Source organism: Peromyscus maniculatus, chromosome 1 (genome assembly GCF_049852395.1).
Source record: "Peromyscus maniculatus bairdii isolate BWxNUB_F1_BW_parent chromosome 1, HU_Pman_BW_mat_3.1, whole genome shotgun sequence".
NCBI classification, from domain to species: Eukaryota; Metazoa; Chordata; class Mammalia; order Rodentia; family Cricetidae; genus Peromyscus; species Peromyscus maniculatus.
In genome coordinates, this window is record NC_134852.1 from 212,267,675 (window position 1) to 212,292,239 (window position 24,565).

Sequence of the window (24,565 nt, forward strand, 5' to 3'; positions counted from 1 at the left end):
CAATCCCTCAGTGATGCCTGCTTCCCTTGTACAGTGACAACTCAGTGCCCTCTGGCCCTCATCCTGGCTTCTGCTGAACCCTGAGCCAGCCTTCCTTCCAACCCTCCCTGAGGCTCTTAACTCTGTTCTGTCCCTTCGACACCAGAGACTGGTGTAGTCAGAAGTTTTCCTGTGTCCTAGTTGGCTGGCAGTCAGGATAAATCTCTTCCACTTGCATCCCCCAAGTAAGCACACAGAGGCTTATAATTAATATAACTGCTCGGCTATTAACTCAGACTTATTACTGACTAGCTCTTACACTTAAATTAACCCTTGATTCTTATCTATGTTTAGCTACGTGGCTTGGTACCTTTTCTCAGTTCTATCTTCACATCTTGCTTCCTCTGTGTCTGGCTGGTGACTCCTGACTCAGCCTTCCTCTTCCCAGAATTCCCCTCTCAGCTTATCCTGCCTATACTTCCTGCATGGCTATTGGCCAATCAGCATTTTATTTATCAACCAATCAGAGCAACACACATTCACAGCATACGGAGTGACATTCCACAGAACTTCCCCTTTTCTGTCTAATCAAAAAGGAAGGTTTTAACTTTGACATAGTAAAATTACATATAATAGAACAGTTGTCAATCAAGAATTACAGTTACAATATCTAGTCTATTTGTATTTGGCAAAATTAAAGAAAATATTTTATCTATCCTATATTTGTGAGTCTAAAGTTTCATATCTAATTTATCCTTTATCATAACCAAGGAAAATTATAACTATCTAGTCTTCAAGTACATCAAAGACCTCAAAAGGATATAATATTACCTAAGTAAACAGGAAGAGCATTGTAAGCAACTTTCAGAAATCTAAAATGACAGAGACAGCTGCCTGTCAGGACAGTTATCCAAAGTTTCTCTGTAATGTTGGGGCATCCATTTTCAGCCCATAGGCCTAAAGTCTCTCAGTCACTTCTCTCTGTGTCCTGTAGAATATCTGGCAGTTTCTTCTGTGAAGCAGGAACCTGAAGGACCATTTTGCCTTGCAAAGTTCAGTGGTCACCTTCCTATGGGTCCTGCATGTCCAGTCGATACAACATTTTGTCAAGTAGTCCAGGCAAGAACAGTTTATTGCCCAAATGGCTAACTTTTGCCATGAGGAAGATAAACTCCATATGGACTGTCTTTGGTGACCATCATGTTCCTTGAAGTAATTGGTGCTGCCAGGAGCAGACATGTCTTATTGTCCAGAAAAGTCTAAGTTTTTTTTTTTTTTTTTTTTGGTTTTTCGAGACAGGGTTTCTCTGTGTAGCTTTGCGCCTTTCCTGGAACTCACTTGGTAGCCCAGGCTGGCCTCGAACTCACAGAGATCCGCCTGGCTCTGCCTCCCGAGTGCTGGGATTAAAGGCGTGCGCCACCACCGCCCGGCAAAGTCTAAGTTTTTAAAACATTTTAAATGCCATATTCTGTAGGTCTTTGAAGTGTTTTAAGATTACCTACCTAATTGAATTATATCTATGTATACCTATAAAACTTAACATGACTATAAGCTTGACTATCATAGAAGACTAATTATTAATCTGTATTTCTTAATTATCCATTACAATTTAAATGAGTTACATAAACATAATACCTTAAATGAGAGTAGAAATATACATACAGTATAACAAAATTAACTTTAAATTTGTATCAATAAACTAAAATCCATAGCAATGTAAAATATTTTAAGCAAGTTGTTGCTCTTTAAAAAGTAGGTTCAACAATCCACCCTTTTATCCTATCATATCCATATCCTATATTTCCATATCATACCCCCTTTCTTCTTTAGAAAGATATTGTCTATGACCAATAATAATTTGTAACCAACAACCTAAACAACGACAAACATCCATAATCTATTTTTTGGGAATGTGGGTGTAGTTTTTTTTAGGCTACTTCCTGCTGATAAAGGGTGCCGTATTCTTATGGGGATCCTGAGAAAATTAAGAATTATGGTCAAGCCTTGACTGAAATAGTCTATGAGGCTGCATTGTCTGAGCCAGTTGCCTTGAAACTGTTTTGGATGTTGTTGGATCATCTGGGCCATGGTGTCATCAGAGACCTTTCAGGGGGTCTTGGTTGGTAAAACCATATTAGCCTGGAAGCAATCCACAGGTTCTCATCTTGTGTGGAAACAAAAGCAGAACCTCTTTTCCAAAGCAACGTATCCTTAGACATAGATTTTGAAATCAAGATATCTTTAAAATATACATATTGATTTAACTCAGCAGCTTTTACAATCAAATGTCTTTCTGCAATTAAAAATCCCAAAGACAACATAATCCAGACTCTCTGTGTAATATCCATCTTTACATGGCTTATATTTATATTACCTTTACTGTCTCTTTAAAGACATTATTTTTTTAAACTATTTCTTTATATAACTGTCTATAGTCCTTTTCTTCTCTCTTCTAAGCCTAAGTACATTTTTACACACACCCTAAACCATTTAGAGATTTATTTAATCTGAATCTGTCTTATTGTGAATCTATTGCTTTAAAATGTAGAATGACTAGGACTGAAATGGCAGCTTTGGCTGCTGGTTCTGCCCACCTCAGCTTCCCAACATGGCGGAAGTACGTTTACTTCCAGCTCTGGGAACCATGCTCACCACTGACTCTGGGAAGCAGTGGGTCTATGCTTCCATCCAGCAGCGTATAGCCCAGGTTTTTTTTTTAGTAGCAAAAGCTATATCCACCACGCACTTGCAGAAACCTCTGTGTAACTCAGTAGGAATCCGCCATGCTGTAGCTCCAGCCCACATGCCATGAACCCACCATAGCCAGGGGACGCATCATTGTACCTAGGCCCGCCATGAGCGACATGAACTAGGAAGGTGCTCTTAGCTACATTTATAATCTCTTCTTAAGATCACTCAGATTTCAGATGGAGAGTAACTTTTGTATTTTTTTTAATCATAACTTTGACACAAATCTAACTATTTTGAAATACCATTTCTCCCTTAGGATGTAGCTTACTAATTTACATATGGGAAGCTACTCTTCTTACTTGTGATCAAGTCTTGTGTCATTTACCATGGAAATGGGCCAGTATAATGCCACTCTACATCTAACATCGTGTGTCCAATAAACAGCACTTAATTCACAAGAGGTTTCTACTGAGGCACAAAAAAGAGATGTTGGAATCGGTTGCCTGGTGTTGAGACAAGCACTTAGGTTTTAAATATGGCTAACCATTGCTCAAATTCTAAATGGTCTTATAATAAAACCTGGAGCCAGATATTGGGGTAAATGCTGAAAGATCAGAGAGACAAAGGAACAAGCCAATGCCATGTCTCACCTCGCCAACTCCATGAATGCCTCTGAGTCCTCAGCTGAAAGGCTTCATCAGCCAAAAGGGTTCCAGCTGAAAAGGCTCCAGCTGAAAAAGAGCTTTAGTTCCCGTCTCCTCACGCCTTATATACTTTTCTCTGCCCAGCCATATTACTTCCTTTCTAGTGCTAGGAAGGATCAAAGGTGTGTGTGCTTCCCAAATACTGGTATCAAAGGCATGAGATCTCAAGTGCTGCTATTAAAGGCATGTGATTCCAAAGTACTGGGATTAAAGGTGTGTGCCACCACTGCCTGGCTCTGTTTCTCTCCTAGACTGAGTCAATCTCATGTAGTCCAGGGTAGCTTTGAATTTACAGAAATCCAGATGTACCTCTGCCTCCCGAGTGCTAGGAATAAAGGTGTGTGCCACCACTGCCTGGCTTCTACGTTTAATCTAGTGACTTGTTCTGTCCTCTGATCTTCAGGCAAATTTTATTAGGGTACACAATATATCACCACAGCTAACCTGTCCCCCTACTGTTCTGGGGAAAAGCGCAACTCTTCCCAGATCTACCAACACAGACAGTGTGCTGCTGGTGGTGTCTTAGAAGCTGCTTTGGAAACACTCTATGCTTCGCAAGGACCACATCTGTGGGAGCATTTGGGAATACCTTCATGGAAATTGGGATGGGGGGCATGGGGTGTGCTATCTCTTGGCTATCACTATAAAACCACAAAACATTCCTGATTTCCCTTGTGTAATTTAGCTTCAGTCCCCACTCAAAGGAGGTCCACGACCACTCAAGTGTTCCTGTCCCACCATGACCTGCACAGCAACTGTAAAAAGTAGTGGGGGCTGGAATGATGGCTCAGTGCCTAAGAGTGCTTGCTGCTCTTGTCGCAGACCAGAGTTCAATTCCAGTATCCATGCTGGGTTGCTCACGGCTGCCACAACTCCAGGTCCAGGGGATCTGATACCCTCTTCTGGCCTCAGTAGTCACATATATATGCCTGACATATACATGCATAGACACACACACACACATTTTTAAAAAATTACTGATGCATGTGAAAACATGGGAGAATCTCAAAGATACCTTCTGTGAGGAATAAAAGACACCCAAGTATCAGCTCCTTTACCTAAATGTCTAGAACAGACAAAGTAGAAATAGAGATCATCGCATATGTCATAACAGCAGGTGGTAAAAGAACCACCACAGACAGTGCGAGCCAAAGGGAATCTTGACCCAGGCATATCCACAGGAGCATATGTTCTCCAGAACTCACTGCTAAGTTTTCAACTAAAGATCTGCATCCTTCAATGTGTCCATGCAATATACCAACCTAAAACATACCAAGGCAGCACCTGGCTGTTCCCAGGACCGCTTCTTAGCTGTGAAGGAAAGAAAATACTTCCACTTCTTATCTCTAGGCCAAAGTACAGAGAGCAGCTCACAGGTGCTTTGCAAATAGACTGGATTATTTCTAAACAAACCTGGCTGGGAACAAAGTCATCAGTGTGGCTATCTCCTCCCCCACCGTCTGAGCCTTTCCAGTCTCTTTCTGGGTTCACAGGGGTGGAAGACTGCTGGCCACCCATCCCACCCCTCAAGTGGCCAAGGCATGTGTCTTCACAAATACTTCTTTTCACTGAACAGCACCCCATAAGGTCTGTTAAAAGCAACAGAGTAGCAATATGATAGGGAGGCCTTGTGTCTAGAGGGACTGTGATGATGACGTACAGCTTGGGGGTCTCTTCTTCCCTGTTCTTATTTTGGAAACAGTGTTGGACTCAGAAGGAGCCACAGAGCCCTTTCTTCCTCACACCCCACCCCTCGCTGTTTCTTTCCCTTGAATCTCTCTTTATAACAGCCCTGCTCCACAGACTGTGCTGGTCTGCGTCTTTGTGATAACTGGGGTTCAGGGCACTTGTGCGCAGCCCTCTCTCTCTTGTCCTGGCATTTCTTCAACAGAGTCCGAAAGATAAAACATGTTTGTAGAAGGTCATGGCCAAGCCCCTGATCACACCTGTACATCCCACTGCAGCACAGTAAGTCACAGTGCCACCTGAACAAGAGAAGTGGGGAGGGCACCAAAGTGGGAGGTGGCTTCAGGAGCAGACTCTGAGCCCAAGATCCCGGGGTGGTGCTGCTGGCTCACTGTACCCTGGGAGGCCTCCCTCTGGTCCCGCCCTCCAGGGATATCCTCATCTCTGCGGTCCAGGCTCCTAGTCATTCACCTTCCCAAGCACACTTGAGAACTGCTGCCTTTTTGAGCGCTGCCCCTGCGGGCTCATCCCTATGTCTATGGGTGTCAACAGATTCCTGTTTCCGTCTGTGCAGATGTTGCTCTGCTGGACCATTGTCCTGCTGGCCACCGTCAGAGGTAAGGATGCTATCACCATCCCTCCAGTAAAAAGGTGACAACTGGAGACTGAGATGAACAAATGCCATGTCTAGGGTTCATAGGCATGTCAAAGTACTTAATGTTAAGAACGATGTGACTTGCTCTGACGAGCGGCTTCCTGTGCTGTTTCATTGCAGGTGAATGTGTCTTGAATTTGCCTGATAAGGATGCTTATTAAATATGCTATTGCAGAGTCAACCTAGGACCCTCCTAGTCTCTGGGGGAGATGCCTGGATGTGTATATGCCAGATGTATCCACACCCCAGATATCTCTTATAGGCACAGAAGTTCGGATAACTATTAAGACGACTGGTCTGGCCAAGGTCCACCCTGAAAAATCTTCCTGTGACAAATGACATTACCCCTTCCCAGAACCTAATGCCTGTCCTGTCTGTGGCTCTTCCTGCACCAGGGAAAGAGGTTTGCTATGGACATCTTGGCTGCTTTTCCAATGAGAAGCCATGGGCAGGGATGATTCAGCGGCCTTTGAAGATGTTCCCTTGGTCCCCAGAGGACATCAATACCCGCTTTCTTCTGTACACAAATGAAAATACAAACAACTACCAAGTAAGTGTGGGCATGGATGTCTGGGTTGGGATGACAGAATCAGTTTGGACCACATACCGGTGGCACTAAGTAGCTGGCTAGGGCATAACTGACACTTGGGAACCATCCTCCTAACGTGGGAGTTCTTGGCTCTAAGGGTCATAGCCCCTGAGTATCTGAGAAAATACAGAAATAAAATGCAGAAATGTACACATTCTTACACATTAACATACAGATCTCCAGATCCACCCTAGAACCCTGTCCCAAGAAGAAGAGTAACAGTGATATTTGTGGAGAAGGTATAACCCAGCTACGTCCTCCATCACCTTTTCATGGGGGTAACAGAGCAGTAACATATGCAAAGCAAGAACACACAACATGATCAGGGAGGACGTACAACTAACCACGGGATTTGAGAATATGGTGTCCCTGGGGACTTTCAGGACAGGCCTGTCCCTTGAAGTCACCAGGTGACCAGAGAGTTTTTCAAAGATGACTTTGCTATGAGTTTGAGTAGCTCAAGCTGTGGTCCTTGGCAAGTGGGTCTGCCTCTAGGTGCCTGGGGCCACCCGCTCTGGGACTTAGTTCCTCCAGCCTGGAAGCTGTGTAGACACAGTGGCCATTATTGCCTTTGTTGTCCTATCCTTCTAGCATTTGCTGGCAGGAGGGTCCTGAGCAAGTCTGTGGGCATGTGGAAGTCTATTCTAAAGTATCAGGCTCCCCAGAGCTGGAGCTCAGGCTTGTGGCGTCTAGCCAGGGGTTTTCTACCTTCCCTGTGTAAGGAATCTATTTAGCTACCAGAGGAAGCCTAAAGGCTCTTCTCAGGATAATATCTGCAAGTGGATAAAATAAAATTTAATGGACTGCAAATGAAATCAATTAGATTGAAAACAGTCATCAGAATGTGAAAAAATAAAAAATATGAAGCATAGTATTAAATATGCTATTTTATCATCTCAATAAAGATTGATCTAAAAACTACTGTAACTAAGCAGCAATGAGTATAAATGACACTTGGAGGTATTTACAACATGGCATGAAAATATCTGTGACTTTAATTGAGGAACTGAGTCACAGCTGTTGCTAATTCCACCATAGTTTCTTGCCTGAGCCATGCTTAACAGAAATACTAGATTTAGGTTCAAGGTTCAGGAAAACAGGAAGTCAGTGAGCATGTGCTTTCTGGATTCACAGGACACAGCTACAGGACCTGGGATCTTAGTCTCATTGGTCTGTCACAGGCCTGCAGATGGGCCAGGCCAACATTCAAACTCATCTTGTCTAATTAAACCAGGTGATCTCTGCCACTGACCCAGCCACCATCGAGGCTTCCAACTTCCAACTGGACCGCAAGACACGGTTCATCATCCATGGCTTCATAGACAACGGAGAGGATGCCTGGCTGCTTGACATGTGCAAGGTGGAGATCCATCCTCCTCACCCGATCCCACGCTGCATGCCCTTGACACCAGGAAAGAAAATATTCCTGGAAGAGAAGGATTCTTCCTAAAAAAAAAAAACCATTAAAGAATGCCTGTTTCTCAGGCCTCCATTGCCACATTCTCCCACGGTTGCTAGCCAGCAAGTCTCAGACGTGGGGACTCCACACACCACCTGATAGTTTGTCTCTGGCTCCTGTGTGGCATTAAAACGAACAAAAGTATTGCCCTCTTAAGCTCCAGCAGCTCACAGAATGTTCTGTGGTGATGGACATGTTCTGATCTGTGCTGGGAGCCGCTGGCCACATGCAGGTTTGGAGCCTTTGAAATGTGCTATTGCACCAGATGACATGCATTGTGAGCTTTATAGCCTAGGAATTTGTTTTTCTCTGACTTGGTAATTTATTTGGACCTGGCTTTGAGCCCTGAGACTAGGAACTCATCTGCTCAGGCCTCAGTTTCCGTTCACAGTGCCTCCCCAAAGGTCCACTGTGGCAGGCAGGAGGGAAACTGAGGCGCTGCCAAGGACCAAGTGCTTTATGGAAGAGAATCCCTGTCTCTGAGGTGTGCAACCTGGCCTGTTTATGAAGTTTGTTCTATTTCTTTCCCCTAGAAAATGTTTCAAGTGGAGAAAGTGAACTGTATTTGCGTCGACTGGAAGCGCGGGGCCAGGACCGAATATACCCAAGCTGCCTACAACACTCGGGTCGTGGGCGCTGAGATTGCTTTCTTAGTACAAGTGCTGTCGGTAAAGGGCCCCCTTTGGCCCAGTCTTGGGCAAGGTTGGAGAGGGGCGGGGCTAGATATGGGCGGGGCTAGAGAGAAGGGCGGAGAAGTGCCACCTTGTACACCGAGGTTGCTAGGGACCAAGGGCAGGGGTGGAGCTGTAGGTCAAACAAACCAAGTTCTCAACACCCTCCTGAGGTGAAGCAACAACCTTTCTCCCTGCTGACTGTGTACAATGTCCTAGCTGTGGACCTGGGAGCCTCGGTTTCCCCTTCTGACATAAGGCCTTCCTTGCAAGTTATTCTGGGAACTGAAAGCAGACTGGTACGGCCAGCAGTTCTCTCTGTGAAAGAAGGCTTTTGGGTTTCATCCTTTCTATGGGATAGGGGTGGGGTGGGGATTACTCTTGGATCCCTTTCTTCCCTGTTCTAAGTTCTAGAAGGTCCAAGGTCTCACTGTATCCAGTCCTCTACAACCAGGGCAGAGGCCTCCATGGCGACACCAGGTGGCGACAGCAGCCAGAGAGGTGGCCTGCAGTTAGCCTGGCGGCCACTGGCCAGCACTGTTGCTGCGCACAAGAGCAGGGAACCTTCTCCAAAGGCACAGCAACCTGCAGAATCACTTGGCTGAGCAGTCCCGGGTGGAGGGCTCATTCCCCTGAAGTCTCCAGCTCCGAAGAGTCCAGTCCCTCTGGCAAAGACCAGCCTCTGCTCCCCGACCTTCTCGTTCTCAAGTGGTTCTCGGGGAGCTAACGCTTCGTCTTTCCACAGACAGAGCTGGGATACAGCCCAGAGGACGTGCACCTCATCGGCCACAGTCTGGGAGCACACGTGGCCGGGGAAGCAGGCAGGAGGCTGGAGGGGAACATAGGCAGGATCACAGGTAGGAGTCCTGAGCGCCAGTCTGGGGTCCAAGGGCCGGGGAAGTGAGTAGAGGAAGCCTCCGCCATCGCATGTCCCGCGCAGAGGACGCGCCCCTCCTGCTTTCCTGAGTTTAGCTGATAGCCTGACTCAAAAAGAATTGTCCTTGGCCGGGCGATGGTGGCGCACGCCTTTAATCCCAGCACTCGGGAGACAGAGGCGGATCTCTGTGAGTTCGAGGCCAGCCTGGACTACCAAGTGAGTCCCAGGAAAGGCGCAAAGCTACACAGAGAAACCCTGTCTCGAAAAACAAAAAAGAAAAGAAAAAAAAAAAAAAGAATTGTCCTTGTTTCTTCATACCTATTAGAAAATTCATAGTCATAGATAAAAATATGTTTGTAAAACAAGAAAAAAATATAACCAAGTTCAGGCTCATGAAACCTAACTTCAGGGACATGACTGCTGGAATGTAGCAAGGTTATCTTTGTTTGTTTGTTTGTTTGTTTTAAGTGATAAGATTTTTTTTTTTTTAATTTATCAGTTCCACTTACTCCTTGAATGTTTTTGCTCAGTCTGGCACAGCCAGAAAGAGACTTACCACTTAGGAAATGCTTGGTGAATGAAGGAAATATTAGATGGAGCTCATGCACACAGGACAGACTGAGACAGCTATTCTGTCCCTGCCCTGGGCCCTGGACTGAAGGATAGGAATAGTGTTTTATAATCCTGTAGACATCTTCAGTTTGCAGGGGCCTGTCTGTTACATCTCATGGGATTTTCATAATAGACCTGTAAGAGGGATGGCCTGTTCTCATTCCCTGGATGGGGGCAGATGCCGGAACAACAGACAGTCCCCCTTCCCATCCTGGCATCTCTCTGAAAATGGTGGGTACAGCCTCTGTTTCAGGGAACCCACAGACCGGTCCAGAATGCAGAAAGCTAAGAGCACAAAATAATGTCATGGCTAGGACAGGAGGAGAAATAAAAGTTTCCATGAGGAGGCTGTATTTGAGCTGGGGCTTAGTGAAGAAAGAGGTAACTAAAGGGAGAATGTGTCAACGGGTCAGAAGGCTGGGGAATGGCATGGGGAAAGATGTCGGTCATGTATAGATCTCAGGGACTGGGGAACAACTGTGTGAGGTCATAGAGCTTGTGATCTCTGTGAAGAAAATAGGGGAATTGAGAGGAGTGGGTGCCTCACCCAGACCCTCCCTGGAACTGACGCTAGGAATTTCTGAGCATTCTCTAGGCAGCATTTCTGTTCCCCACCCCCTGCTCTGGCTTCTCTTTCTCAAGTAGACCAGGAGCTGCAGCATCGCAGCGCTGTAATCACTGGGGTGTGCAGGGTTTCCTTACCCAGCACTCCCCGCCTCAGTCTGTGGTTGGACACTTGAACCTTGTCTTCCGTGGGCTAAGATGCTTCTACCTCCATTCTACCCTTCAGGGCTGGACCCTGCAGAGCCCTGTTTCGAAGGCCTGCCAGAGGAAGTTCGGCTGGATCCATCAGATGCCATGTTTGTAGATGTGATTCACACAGATAGTGCCCCAATAGTTCCCTACCTAGGTGAGTTCTTCACCCCAACTCCTCATGACCAGTGACTGATGGCATCATGTCCAGGTGACTCCCTCCCCCCGACACACAGCTGCAGAGGAAATATTCAACATGGTTAAGTACAGAGCACCTTAGGTCCCGATCAGTAACAATGGATACCAGCCACAACAATTACCCAGTACAGTGCTGCTGGCAGGGGTCTGTGACCCCAGGCCGAACTGAAAACTCTTCTATAGCCTAGGACTCATCCATGGCTGCATCTCTCCCTACCTCCAAAGTAATAGATGTTTTCACTTGACCTGACTCCAGTTTTTAGACTTAATTTTTTATTTTAAAAAAAAAAATTGCCAAAGCTTTGGTTACAGTTTTGTAACACAAATCCTAATTGGTCTTAACAATAAAAACCCAGAGCCAGATACCGGGGTAAATGCTGAAAGATCAGAGAGACAAGGGAGCAAACCACAGCCACCTCTTACCTCGCCAACTCCTCAGAGGAAAAGGAGGCTGAGCCCCTGTCTCCTCCCACCTTATAGTCCTCTCTCCGCCCAGCCACATCACTTCCTGTCTCCATCTCCCTAGTGCTGGGATTGAGGCATGTGCCACCACTGCCTGGCCTCTATGGCCGACTAGTGGCTTAGCTCCACGCTCTGATCTTCAGGCAAATTTTATCTGTTCAAGCAAACAAAACCTCACAACAGTTTGTCCTGTTGAAACTACATCCTTTTGTTTAATTCTTCTAAAATCAGCATTCTTTTTCTTCAGTACTTTGTATCACATAACCACTCAAGAAACATGCCCACACAGGGTGTGCTTTAACAACAATGGCAACGATGATGACAGAGAGGGCATTTACTGAATATTTAACGTGTGCTGCACTGAACATTTTGTGCATAAAAGCTTATCATGCAGCACCCTAAAGGGGAAATTGTCAACACCTCACAGCTGAGGAGATTGAGACTGAATAACTCAGTAAGATCGTGAAGTTGGTCAGTGGAACCAGGGTCTGTGGACCTCAAAAATCTAAAGGTCCTCCCCATTTTCCTGCTCGGATAACCTCTGTGGCCTCACTATAGGAATACAAACTAGAGGATTTGAGACGTAGTTCAGTTGTAGAGAGTTTCTGTCATATGCTCACCACATCGCAAATGTAAGAACTGCAGTGAGGGAAGGGCTTGCTTAGTGGTTAAGAGCACACACTGCACTTAGAGGAGACCTGGGTCTGGAACTCTACCTCCAGGAAGTAGCTGCCTCTGGCTTCTGAGGGCACCTACACTCAGGTGCACGTATCCATACACAGACACCCAACATACACATAATTAAAAAATATATAATGCAGAAACCAAATATTTAAATAAATAATATAATACACATGCTACCAGATACATGCCAACTGGTTCCTTATGATCTTGGACTTTTCAGTATTGCCCAGGACCTCTCCAGGTTAGACAGATAGGCACATATATGAGTAGATACACACCCATAACTCACCCTCTCCCCACCTCCCCTCCTGTGTTGGTACTTCCTCCTTGCCCTGCCAATTGCCCATCTGAGAACTCTCTGCAGAGAGAGTTGATGTGGTGAAGGGGGAAATTGCTGAGGTTTGTGCTCCTGTTTGAATGGACTGAACACCTCACTGAGGCCAGATGTAACTCTGGGACCATATACACCCCTGCTCACTTGTGCTTCAAATATTTCAGGTTTTGGGACGAGCCAAAAGTCAGGCCACCTGGATTTCTTTCCAAACGGAGGGAAGGAAATGCCCGGATGTCAGAAAAACATCCTTTCCACTATTGTTGACATAAACGGAATATGGGAAGGTATGTGTGTGAAGGAAGTGAGGCAGTAACCACCCACCTGGGCGTGAAGGCAGAATGTTTGAGTCCAGCCACCACAGTGATAAACTTGCTGCCATTTATCACGGGCTTGGTCTGAGCCAGGCATTCACAACACCATGAGATATTTCACATGCAGGCACAGGGTGCCTGGAAAGCTACACATTTTGTTCAAGGCTGCACTATATATAAGCCTGGCTTCTTACTGGAAGGCTCTGAGCTCATATCTCAGTTGTCAGAATGCCAGGATAAGATTTGGACACAGTGGCAAACACCCAGCTCTGGCCTCGCCCTCATCACCTTCTTAGCTCCTGCTCCCCTAAAGCGCTGCAGAACCTCCACAGGTGTGCAGGCTCCGCCTCTCTTGCCATTGGCTGTGTCAGGCAGGGAACTGAGGTAGCTGGTTAGAAGGAGATGCACTCTGAGGGTTTGGGGTATTCATGGGCAGGGAGGCGTGAACTGTGAGTAACGGTGTGAGTTCCTGAAGCCTATGTGTGACTTTGTTCTTCTGGAGAGCAGGACTTGCACACTTCATATTAGGTGACACCCCAGAGCCACCAGGAGAGGGACAAAGAGAACAAGTGGCAGTCATATCGATGGCTCCAGCCACTTGTTGTCTTTGTCCCTCTCCTGAGACCAGGCTTCACCAAAGAGGGGGTTGGGGTCAGTAATCATTTTATTTGTCATTATTTTTCTGAAGCTGAAGCTCCATGTGGCTGTGTCTTTACACACCCCCACCCCATCACCCCAGTACCTGGCCCTGACCTGAAGCAAGCACCAAGCACAGGCTGTTGAGTGGTTTGGTGTGGCCTTTTAATGTCCCACGTGCTTAATGTCTGCAAGCAGTATGGATAAAGAGACATCCAGCACCTAGTGAGAAATAAACAGAGCTTTTGACCTCTTGGCCCTTTACCTGGTAACTCATTGGGGGACTGGCTGTTCTCCCCCTAAAGAAGCCCCAGTCGTGATAACAGCTGCCCCCTCCCAGAAGTGACAGACAGGGCACACACAATAGCAGAGAGTCCGGGTTTAATTAAAGAGGCAATTTAGAGCGAACCAGCCCATGAGCACTGGAGTGTGTTTCTATTGTATGCCACATAAGTCACGCCGGCGCTGGGCACAGGGAACCATTGAACACACTTTCTCCTCTATTATGGGATCCCTGAGCGGCAATTTTGGATGAAAGAAACAATTAAGTTTAAAGCAGGCTCTGTTGTCTACGGAGGGGCACTAGTGTGAGCACTCTGAACTGGATGGTGGGCTGGGGGCACAGCAGGAAGGGCGAGCTCTCAGCTGAGAGAGCAGCTACCCCACCCACAGAGGGAACAGGTCCTCTTTTGATGAGTGACTCCCATGAATGGTCCTATTAGATTCCTCCATGGGAAGTTTTATGTCAAGTAACTGGAGAAATGAAAAGTGATTTTTCCCAACAAGTCATCTTTGGGTCAAAGTAGAAGGCGGTACACTGGAATCACCTGAACTTGGCCCAGCTTAGAGGAGGTGTAACTCAGCCTTAGCGCAGCCTTAACAGTGAGGCCTGAGAACGGCCTCTCAGGAAGGGCTGTGTACACACGTGGCTGCTGTGCAGTACTGTGCTGACAAAAAGTCAGCACATGCTTTGTGCAAATACAATCATCATAGACCTAACAGCATGGTCCAGTCATAGCTGGCTGAACCCAAGGGCGTAGAATTCACAGACAGTGAAGACCACCTGTTGGCTATCTCTATCTTCTCTCTACTTGCATACCTATCTGTGTGTTCTGTTTTTAAAAACTAAGCCTTTAAAAGCTTTTTAAAATCGTTGGTTCTGTTTTCTCTTTCCATGTATATGCAGACTTGTCTGTTTTTGTCTGTTCCTCTTTCTGTGTGTCTATCTGTCTCTTTTTCTCTCTGACCCTCGGTTCCCCCATCCTTCAGTTCTTTCATATGTTACACACATTCAACACACATACTTCTAGGACTTGTCTCCCCAGCAGGTGCCTGGCCTAGCATCCAGAGGGTAGAGGCTGCTCCTTGCTCACTCAGAATGGCTGGCCTTCTGAAGGTGAAGGCTCTTCTCTCATTCCTGTCTCCTTGGCTTTCTCAGGAACTCAAAACTTTGCAGCCTGCAACCACCTCCGGAGCTACAAGTACTATGCCAGCAGCATTCTCAACCCCGATGGCTTCCTGGGGTACCCCTGCACCTCCTATGAAGAGTTCCAGCAGGTAGGTCACTGCAGGGCCCCAGAGAGAAGAGCCTGGTGGCCCCGCTGGTTGTGTCTGTCTCTGTGACATATAGCATAATAAAAAGATGCCATCTACTCTGCAGGCATGAACAGGGATGTGGGAATGAAGAGGTTTCCAAAGCTGCCTTCCTCCAGCAGTGAACTGGACTGGAGGGGAGACCACATTGCTGGCCACACTGGACCTCCCCAGGGTCCCCAGCTTTTCTTTTAGGACAACTCCTAGTCTATAAGCAGGTTGAAAGAGGAGCACAAAAGTGCCTGTTACACCTATCACTTACACATACCAATTACTAAGGTTTCACACACAAGCATGTATGTGTGCTTTGTCCCTTAAGTATGTGACAGTGAATCATGGGTCCTTCAGTATTCTCCTCCAAGAACAAGACCACCCTCCTGTAAAGGGCACTTAAGAAATTCATCTCTGTACCCCCACAAAAGACTACTGGCAATGGTCGAGAGACAGCTGGGACTGACCTACTCTGGTGATGGGATGGCCAAACACCCTAATAGTTGTGCCATAAACCAAGGACTGAGGAATCTGGATGCAGACATCCATGGCTAGGCCCCGGGTGGAGCACTGGGAGTCTAATTAGTGAGAAAGAGGAGGGTTTATATGAGCGAGAATTGTTGAAACCAAGGTTGGATAAAGCACAGGGACAAATAACCAAACGAATGGAAACACATGAACTATGAACCAAAGGCTGAGGGGCCCCCAACTGGATCAGGCCCTCTGAATAGGTGAGACAGTCGATTGGCTTGATCTGTTTGGGAGGCATCTAGGCAGTGGTACCAGGTCCTGGGCTCATTGCATGAGTTAGCTGTTTGAAACCTGGGACTTATACAAGGACGCTTGTCTCAATCTGGGAGGAGGGGACTAGACCTGCCTGGACTGAGTCTATCAGGTCGATCCCAGTCCTCGGGGGAGACCTTGATCTGGAGGAGGTGGGAATGGGGGGTGTGCTGGGGGGAAGGGGAGGGGGGCAGGAAGGGAGAGAACAAGGGAATCTGTGGCTATTATGTAGTACTGAATAGTATTGTAAAATAAATAAAAAATTAATTAATTTAAAAAAAAGAAATTCATCTCTGATACACTAACATTTTAAATGCATAGGCCAGGGTCAAAACTCCACTTACCTGAAGTTTGCCGGAACTGTGGTGGCCTGCCACTGTCCCTCCTTCCTAACTTCCTTTCTCTGTTCCTCACATCCTTACCCTCTTCCTCCCAGTTCCTCATTTTCTCTTCTTTTGAAATAACTTGTCTTCCCAGTTAACTTCTCCCTAGAGGCATTATCTCACGGACCCCCTTCCTATTTATTTTATTTTTTCCTATATGACTTGTCTCCCAACTATAAGTTTCCAAAGTAAACTTTGGTCAAGAATGATCCTATGTACAATTCTAAGAATGAATGCATGGAGTCACGGGTCCAGGGATGTATAGATAAATAAATGCATGCATGTTCAAGCTAGTAGGATGTGTGAATGACCAAGAAGATGACTGAAAGATGGGATAAATAGAAGGATGGATGGAAATAAGAATGAACATAGATAATAGATAAAAGATAAATCAATAAACCAGTAGATACAGCAGATGATAGGAAGGAAGGAGGGAGGAAGGGAGGGAAGGAGGGAGGGAGGGAGGGAGGGAGGGAGGGAGGGAGGGAGGGAGGGAGGGAGGGAGGGAGGGAGGGAGGGTGTCATCTGGGGCCAGGGTCTCCTGCTAACAAATGATCTCTTCCCACTAGAATGGCTGCTTCCCTTGTCCAGACCAAGGATGCCCCAGAATGGGGCACTATGCTGATCAATTTGAGGGGAGAACCACTGCCGTGGAACAAACCTTTTTTCTGAACACAGGAGATAGTGGTAACTTTACCCGTAAGTTCCCATTTCACTTAAAATTTTCTAAAAATAGGGCGGTGGTGGCGCACGCCTTTAATCCCAGCACTCGGGAGGCAGAGGCAGGCGGATCTTTGTGAGTTCGAGGCCAGCCTGGGCTACCAAGTGAGTTCCAGGAAAGGCGCAAAGCTACACAGAGAAACCCTGTCTCAAAAAAACCAAAAAACCAAAAAATTTTCTAAAAATAATTTTAAAAGCACCTGAGCTCTGTTAGTGAAGCCCCTTGGTATTAATTAAAAAACAAAAAAAACCTCAAGTGTCACCAGCTCGAGCTGTAATGTAAGGGTGGCAGAACAGCATGGGTTCATATTCACTCCATTAACCCATAATTCCTATGAAAACTAGAGTTAAGAACAGTGAGTGGCCAAGTCGCATGTCCATCTACTCATGACAGAGAAGATAGATGTGTTGATGCAAGAAGAGGACAGCTGAGGCAATGTGACTGTAAATCAGAAAATCATCATGGAGATGACTACCCTCTGACATCACACACTCACACACACACTCACACAATGTATACAAGCACACATGCACATACACACAACACTCCATTGTCATGGGCTTCATTTTGCTCAAGTTCTCATTAGAAAACACAAGGTAGTAGAAGCATTAAGGGTAATTTGTTACAAATAGAATCAAGCTAACTGAAAAGCCTTTTCTGTGGCAGCTTTATGCTTAAATGATTATATGGTATACACTTAGATTATCTCATGCCATCCTGTCTTTATCATAAAAAAAAAGAGTAACTCATTAGTATCTATAATGTCTTAACATGCATATCCTCTTGGCTTAGACACTATTCTCAGGACATTCCACAGAAACACAGATGTGCTCAGATATTCTTACTAGGATTGCTTTCAAATAAAAGATTGAGGGGAAAATCTAACTGTTGACCAATTGGAAAAGAAAAAAGTGATCAAATGCCACGAATAACAGCATCACCTGCAACCAAGCCTTAGCTGGTTCAGTCAGCTACAGCGGCACTCTAGACCAGGAGCTTTATAAGCACATCTATTCCCCAAGGTCCTGGAGGCTGGATGTGAGCTCAGCACAGCCGCATGGTCGGGTTCTGCACACAAGCATCTTCCTATCGTACCCTGCCTCGTGACTAGTGCAGAAAGGGCTGCAGCGCCCCTGGAGTCCCTTTAATAATCTCGTGCCCTCAAGACTTATCTTCCAAAGGCTCCCCCTCCCCTAACACTGTCACATCAGCAGTCCCCGTTAGGGATACTATTGCTGTGATGAAACACCATGACCAAGAGCGAGCTGGGGAGGAAAGGGTTTATTTGGCTTACACTCCCAGGTAACAGTCCACCACTGAAGGAAACTCAAGCCGGGCAGCGGCCTGGAGATAGGAGCTGATGCAGAAGCCGTGGAGGGGTGCTGCTTACTGGCTTGGGTCTCCTGGCTTGCTCGCCCTGCTTTCTTATAGAACCCAGGGCCACCATTCCAAGATGACACCACCCACAAAGGGCTGGGTCCTCCTCATCAATCACTAATTAAGAAAATGCCTTACAGCCAGATGTTATGGGGCATTTTCTCAATTGAGTTTTCCCCTTTCAGGTAACTGCAGCTGTGTCAAGCTGACATAAGACCAGTCGGCTCTACTGACCCTTGTCAGCTTGACACGTAAACACACCGCTGTTAAGCCACAGCCCTTCCTTTTGTTCTTTGCCGAGATCACACATTAATATCAACATTACAATATAAATATTCCAAATTTTAAAAGCCCCACCATCTTTAAAAATTAAAACACTTAAAAATTCAGTCTCTTTAAAATAATCTCTTTAAAATCTAAAGTCTTTTAAAATTAAGGTCTCTTGACTGTGGGCCCCTGTTAAATCAAAAATAAATACTTTCTTACTTCTCAAGAGGGAAGAACCAGGGCACAATCACAATCTGAACAAAGCAAAGCCAAACTCCAACAATGTAAAATCTCAATGTCCAATTATCTAGGACTCATGATTTTCTGGGCTCTTCCAAGGGGCCTGGGTCACTTCTCAGGCTTCCTCTTCTGCAGCACACACAGCTTGTCTTCTAGACTCAGTCCGACTTCACTCCATGGTGGCTGCTGTTCATTGTGTCAGCTCATGGTCCTGGCATCTCCAAAGTGCTTGGTCTTCTGCTGCAACTGGGCTGCACTTTCACCAATAGCCTCTCACAGGCTCTCTTCACGGTGCCAAGCCTCAACCTTCTCCATGATCCCTTCAATCCTGGGGCTTCCACTGCTAATCCAGCTGCACCTTCACCAATGGCCTCTCCTGGCCTCTTGCAGTGCCAAGCCTCAGCTGCTCTCCATGACCCCTTCATACCTTCAAAACCAGCACCACCCGGGAGGCTCTTACACTACCAAGTTCATATGCTAGCACAAGGTACAATCTTGGCTTCTGTGTGCTGACTCTCAGAAAACACTTCCAGGAGATTTCACATTAATGATGCTGGTCTCTTCTTAATCATCATTGATTTCTCAGCTTCAGCTAAGCCCATCGAGTATCCCAGGAAAGCAAAGGTTTTCCTTCAGTGGTTCTGGTCTCTTGTTAGTCACAGCTGATTCTTCAGCCCAGATGACAAGAACCACAGATTCTTAACTCAGAATCATTAATGGACTTTCAAATTTCCCTCTGAAACTTCACAAGCCTGGCCCCCATCATCTGGCCTGCTCTCATTGGTCTTCAAAGCTCCTACAGAACAGCCTACTGAGCTCTCAACACTCAATGGCTCTTCTAGCCCAAAGTTCCAAAGTCCTTCCACAATCCTCCCAAACACATGGTCAGGTCTGTCACAGCAATACCCATATCCTGCTACGGATTTCTGTCCTAGTTAGGGTTTCTATTGCTGTGATGAAACACCATAACCAAAAGCAAGTTGAGGAGGAAAGGGTTTGTTCCTTATACTCCACATTGTAGTCCACTGAAGGAAGCCAGAACAGAAACTCAAACAAGGCAGGAACCTGGAGGCAGGACCTGATGATGAGACCATGGAGGAATGCTGCTTACTGCTTGCTCACGAAGGCTTGCTCAGCCTGCTTTCTTATAGAACCCAGGACCACCAACCTAGAGATGGCACCACCTACAATGGACTGGCCCCTCCCCCATCACTAATTAAGAAAATGCTGTACAGGCTTGCCTACAGCCCAATCTTATGGAGGCATTTTCTCAGTTGAAGTTCCTGCCTTCAAGATAACTCTAGCTGTATCATGTTGACACAAAACTAGCCACCACAGTCAGGACTTCAACATACAAATTGGGATGGAGGAGGGGGATTCTCCTGTATCCATCTGGGGCCTGTGTAGCAATAGATGGTCCTTCACTTGTCAGGGCAGACACTGCGTTGTGCTCAGCTGTCATGTTTTCTGTCCCCTTGGTCTCCTCACCTTGCCCAGTATCTAAAGTCATGTGTCAACTCCATGGAAGAACACAGTCACATCCCTCACCTCTTACCCAAGGGAAGCTGATCTTAGAAAAGTAACACTTCCAGTTGAGTTTTTTTTTTTTTTCAACAAGATAAGTTTGTTAAAATGATATACTTCTTGGCACAGGTTGGAGATACAAGGTGTCAGTCACACTGTCTGGAGAAAAGAAACTGAGTGGGTACATCTTGGTCGCTCTGTATGGAAGTAATGGAAACTCAAAACAGTATGAAATTTTCAAGTGAGTTCTGTAGCAAATGCAACGGCTAAGCTTTCCATAAGAGGTGACTCATAAAGGTGTGGCTATCCACTGCTTTACTAATTCAGGTATTATTTACTCAGCGGAACCCAAGTCCCAGGCTGTCTGAGCTGGGAGGAAATTGCTACATCTAATTCAATCACCCCATCTTATATGTGAGAAGAGAAGACCCTGGGAGGGAGAGCTTATTGTTTAAAATGGATCACACAGATTGCTTTTGTTAATCACAGGACTCTGTGTGTGTGTGTGTGTGTGTGTGTGTGTGTGTGTGTGTGTGTGTGTGTGTGTGTGTGTAATACTCAGAGTTAGGGCCTCCTGCAGGCTGGGCAAATACTTCACCACTGAGCTATAGCTCCAGCCCTCTTTCTAGTCTTTCTGTTTTAGTTCATTTGTTCGTTTGTTTTGAGACAGGGTCTCATTAAGTTACCCAGGCTGGCCTTGATCTTGCGATACTCTTGCCTGAGCCTTCTAAATGGCTAGAATGACAGGCCTGCACCATCAGCCTGGCTTGGTCTTCATTTTTCTTTTGAGCAAGGTCCATCTATGTGACAACCCCCTACCTTACTTCCCCATCCCAATATATACAGAGAGACATGTGAAGCCTGGGGCCCACAGCTTATTCCTATCATGGTCTCAGCCCATAGCTTATGCTAGATGTATGAAGAGCTTGGTAGGTATGTGTTGAGTGAATATATAACTTAGAAGTACAAATTAGAGTCTGGTTTTGCATTTAACATTAATGGCTCTACAAAATAGTTTAATTTATTTGACAACTTCTGGAGTTACTTATGTGATATTAACAAATTGTGTTTACCAAACTGCATGCATCTTTCAAACAAAGACACTGCATCAACTTGTCCTGTAGCACTCTTAGAGTTCCCAGCTACCCCAAATATTTCACTCCTCTTTGGGACAAACAAAAACAATGATTATCTAAAGGCTGACTTTTTTAAAAGATGTGTTCTCCAGAAATATATTTGTTTGTGAAGTCCACTGGATATGTTTGCAGTTCTCCCAGGTGTTTGCAGAAACCCACCACCCACTTTATTTAGAAACAATGGGTGAATATCATCCTATGTAGTCATGCATCCAGATGACATGATATCGCTGTCTGTGTAATCAGAGGATCCCTCAAACCAGAAGCAACGCATGTGCAAGACATTGATGTGGACGTCGATGTTGGAGAAATCCAGAAGGTTAAGTTCCTCTGGAACAACAAAGTGATAAATCTCTTCCGGCCCAAGATGGGAGCTTCACAAATCACAGTGCAAAGTGGTAAAGATGGGAAAGAGTACGTATCTGATATTCCTTCTGTCTGGCTGTATTTATGTACCTGTCTGTCTTTGCATCCACCCATCCTTCCAATCATCCTTCATCCAGCCTCTTTCCTTTTCACTTCCTCTTTCATCACCAATTCATCTGTCTCTCAACTTTCACATCTTCCAGACATTTGTTCATCTAATTCACTCATTAAATCACCCAACTTTTCATCTCACCTCACCACCTATCCATCTGATTTACTGTGAAAACTTGAGTACAATTTCCCTTAGATAATAATATTCAACATGATGAGGACAAAGCATTGGTTGTAAGATATAAGAAACAAGCAAATGGGAGATCATTTCCTTTCCAATGACAAAATTATCTAGGAAAAACGTGGTGGAATTAGTTTCCGTTAGTATGCAGTGTTATTTGTGTGAACTGAGTTTTTTGAGACTTGGCATGGGAGGGATATAGACATGAGCTTGGCTTACGGTAACAAGCTCTTACTCTCAGGGAAGGGAATCTTCTTTAGTAGGAGTTGTAATGGAACCTGCTGTTGTAGTTTCTGTTCTGTTGCTGTGATAAAAGACTCTAACCAAAAGCAGCTAGGTGATGGGGGGAGAGGAGTATTTTAGCTTACATCTCCAGGTCACAGTCCATCACTGAAGAGCACAGGCTGGACTCAAGGCTGGACTGGCAGGCTGGCTCTCTTGCTATCCCAAACAGCATTCTCTGGTCAAGGAACTCACTTCCTAGCCAAATGGAGAATCCTGCTTGCTACATGGCTCAAAGGCTGGCTTATATTCAGCTAACTTTCCTCAACAGTTCAGGACTATCTGCCTAGGGATGGTACTGCCCACAGTGGGTTGGGACCTCTTAATTAAAAGTCAAGACAATGCTCCACAGATGCCCACAGACCAATCTGACCTAAGGGATTCCTCTGTTGAGGTTCCCCTCTAGGGTGACTCTAGGGTATGTCAAGTTGGCAGTTAAAGATAACCAGGAAACCAAATAATTTCAAAACATAGAAAAAAGGATACCTCAATTGACAGTAATCAGAAAATAATGAGATATTATAGCCTGAAGAAAATGCAGACCTCAAAGGGAAGACCTGCTCTGGGCCAGTGACAGGGCCACTGCTGGCTTCTGTGAGACCAAAGCAACAGGAAAGGCTGAGTTACACACTTTGCTTTGATGTAGCTGTTGCACTTTTGGCGTTTGAACAGCCCTCAAGGAGAAGAGTGGGTCAATTCCTCTTTGGAACTGGTTGGGTCCCTGCCTAGGGTCCTAGAGTCCTTCAGTCAGAGGAAGCAAACCTGGGAGACTGTCTCATGGCTGCATCAAAGCCATGGACCCACTGACAAGCCAGCCTGATGCTTTCTCCACAGGTACAACTTCTGTAGCAGCAACACTGTGCGTGAAGACGTCTTACAGTCTCTTTACCCTTGTTAAAGGTGTGCTCAGACTCTTGCCTCTTTTCCATAATAAATGTTTTCAATGCACTTGGTCTGAGGTTGAGGTTTACTATGACATTCTGTGCACTAGGGTCACATTTTGGAAAATGGTGACTGGGTCAAAAGGCAAGGTCACCACAGGACTTCACACAGACACACACATACACACACACAACACACACACACACACACACACACACACTCCTCTGTTACATCTCTCACTTTCAGGGCATTTTGTGTATCTTGTGCTCGTAGAATGCTGAACTTTTGTGTTTTGTGTTAAAATCAACCCATGGCATGAAAGAGGAAGAGCTTTAAAACAGCAAGTTAATGCATGCTGTTGGTACAAAATTCAAGTGATACAGAACATTCCTACATCTTCAGGTGTCTCAGTTTTTCTTCCTTGGGACAACTTCAGTTTATTCCCCAGAAATATTCTACATATGAATATGTTTGTGTCCACCTCACACCCTACCCTTTTGTCCAAGCACAAATAGAAGAACACTATACGTACCACTACCAGCTTGTGTATTTAATTCTCCATAAATTGGGTATTAATATCTAATGGTACAGAAAAGGGCTCTCATTCATCAAGAAGCTTTGTAAACTCCAAGGAGAGGCATGCATAGTGTGAATGGTGGGTCCTAATGCTGAGGAGGATGCACTCTTTCCCATCACAAGTAATCATACAATTAATATCCTTTTGTGATGTTTTCTGCTGGGTGAACTTGATGGGCCATAGTGGGGTGGTCTCTGTTCAATTCTTAGAATATAGAAATGGCCTCATTCAGTAACTTCCAAGAATGGTGTCATGGCAGCCAAGAGCAACGCTTGGTGAAGAGCCCACAGTGGAATCGAAGCTTCAGTTCAGTATCTCAGGCTTTTCAGCCCATTCTTTTTCCTCATTTCTTTTGTTAGTATTTTCCAACTCTTTTTCCTTGGAACCCTATGTATCATTTAAAACTCCTTGCTTGGTACAATGAAATGGGTCATTATCTGAGCCCTACTCTGTGTTTCAGATAAAGCCACAGAACACAGAGCTTCTGCTCTTGGTCTTGACCATGTATTAGAATCATTATGGGGCTTTCATATTCTGGCTGTATCCTAGCCCAGTCACCACCTCTGTGGTGGATACCTGTATTTTTTAAGCTCCTGGGAAACATACAACCAAGGTGAAAACCACTGAATACAGTTCCTTCTGGGTTTCTAACAAACCCTTTATTAACAACAAATTCTTTTCCTAAAAAACTTATTTCTTTAGGTTATATGTGCATCTGTGTGGTTGTAGAGTGTGTGTGTGTGTGTGTGTGTGTGTGTGTGTGTGTGTGTGTGTGTGTGCAAGTGAATGTATATTCTAGAGCTACAGGTGGTTATGAGCTGCCCAGTATGGGTGGTAGGAACCAAACCCA

At 45.5% G+C, this 24,565-nt stretch overlaps 1 protein-coding gene across 1 annotated transcript; it reads left to right on the top strand.

Moving 5' to 3' along the window:
- The first annotated feature begins 5,619 nt into the window (after window positions 1-5,619).
- LOC102917942 (pancreatic lipase-related protein 2) lies at window positions 5,620-23,204 on the top strand. Its single transcript, XM_076567965.1, has 12 exons — window positions 5,620-5,677; window positions 6,111-6,265; window positions 7,539-7,664; window positions 8,297-8,431; window positions 9,180-9,291; window positions 10,714-10,833; window positions 12,519-12,638; window positions 14,740-14,858; window positions 16,621-16,750; window positions 20,310-20,421; window positions 21,563-21,730; window positions 23,091-23,204. The coding sequence occupies exons 1-12, from the start codon at window positions 5,635-5,637 to the stop codon at window positions 23,152-23,154; spliced, it is 1,404 nt and encodes a 467-aa protein (XP_076424080.1). The 5' UTR covers window positions 5,620-5,634; the 3' UTR covers window positions 23,155-23,204.
- The last annotated feature ends 1,361 nt before the right edge of the window (window positions 23,205-24,565 follow it).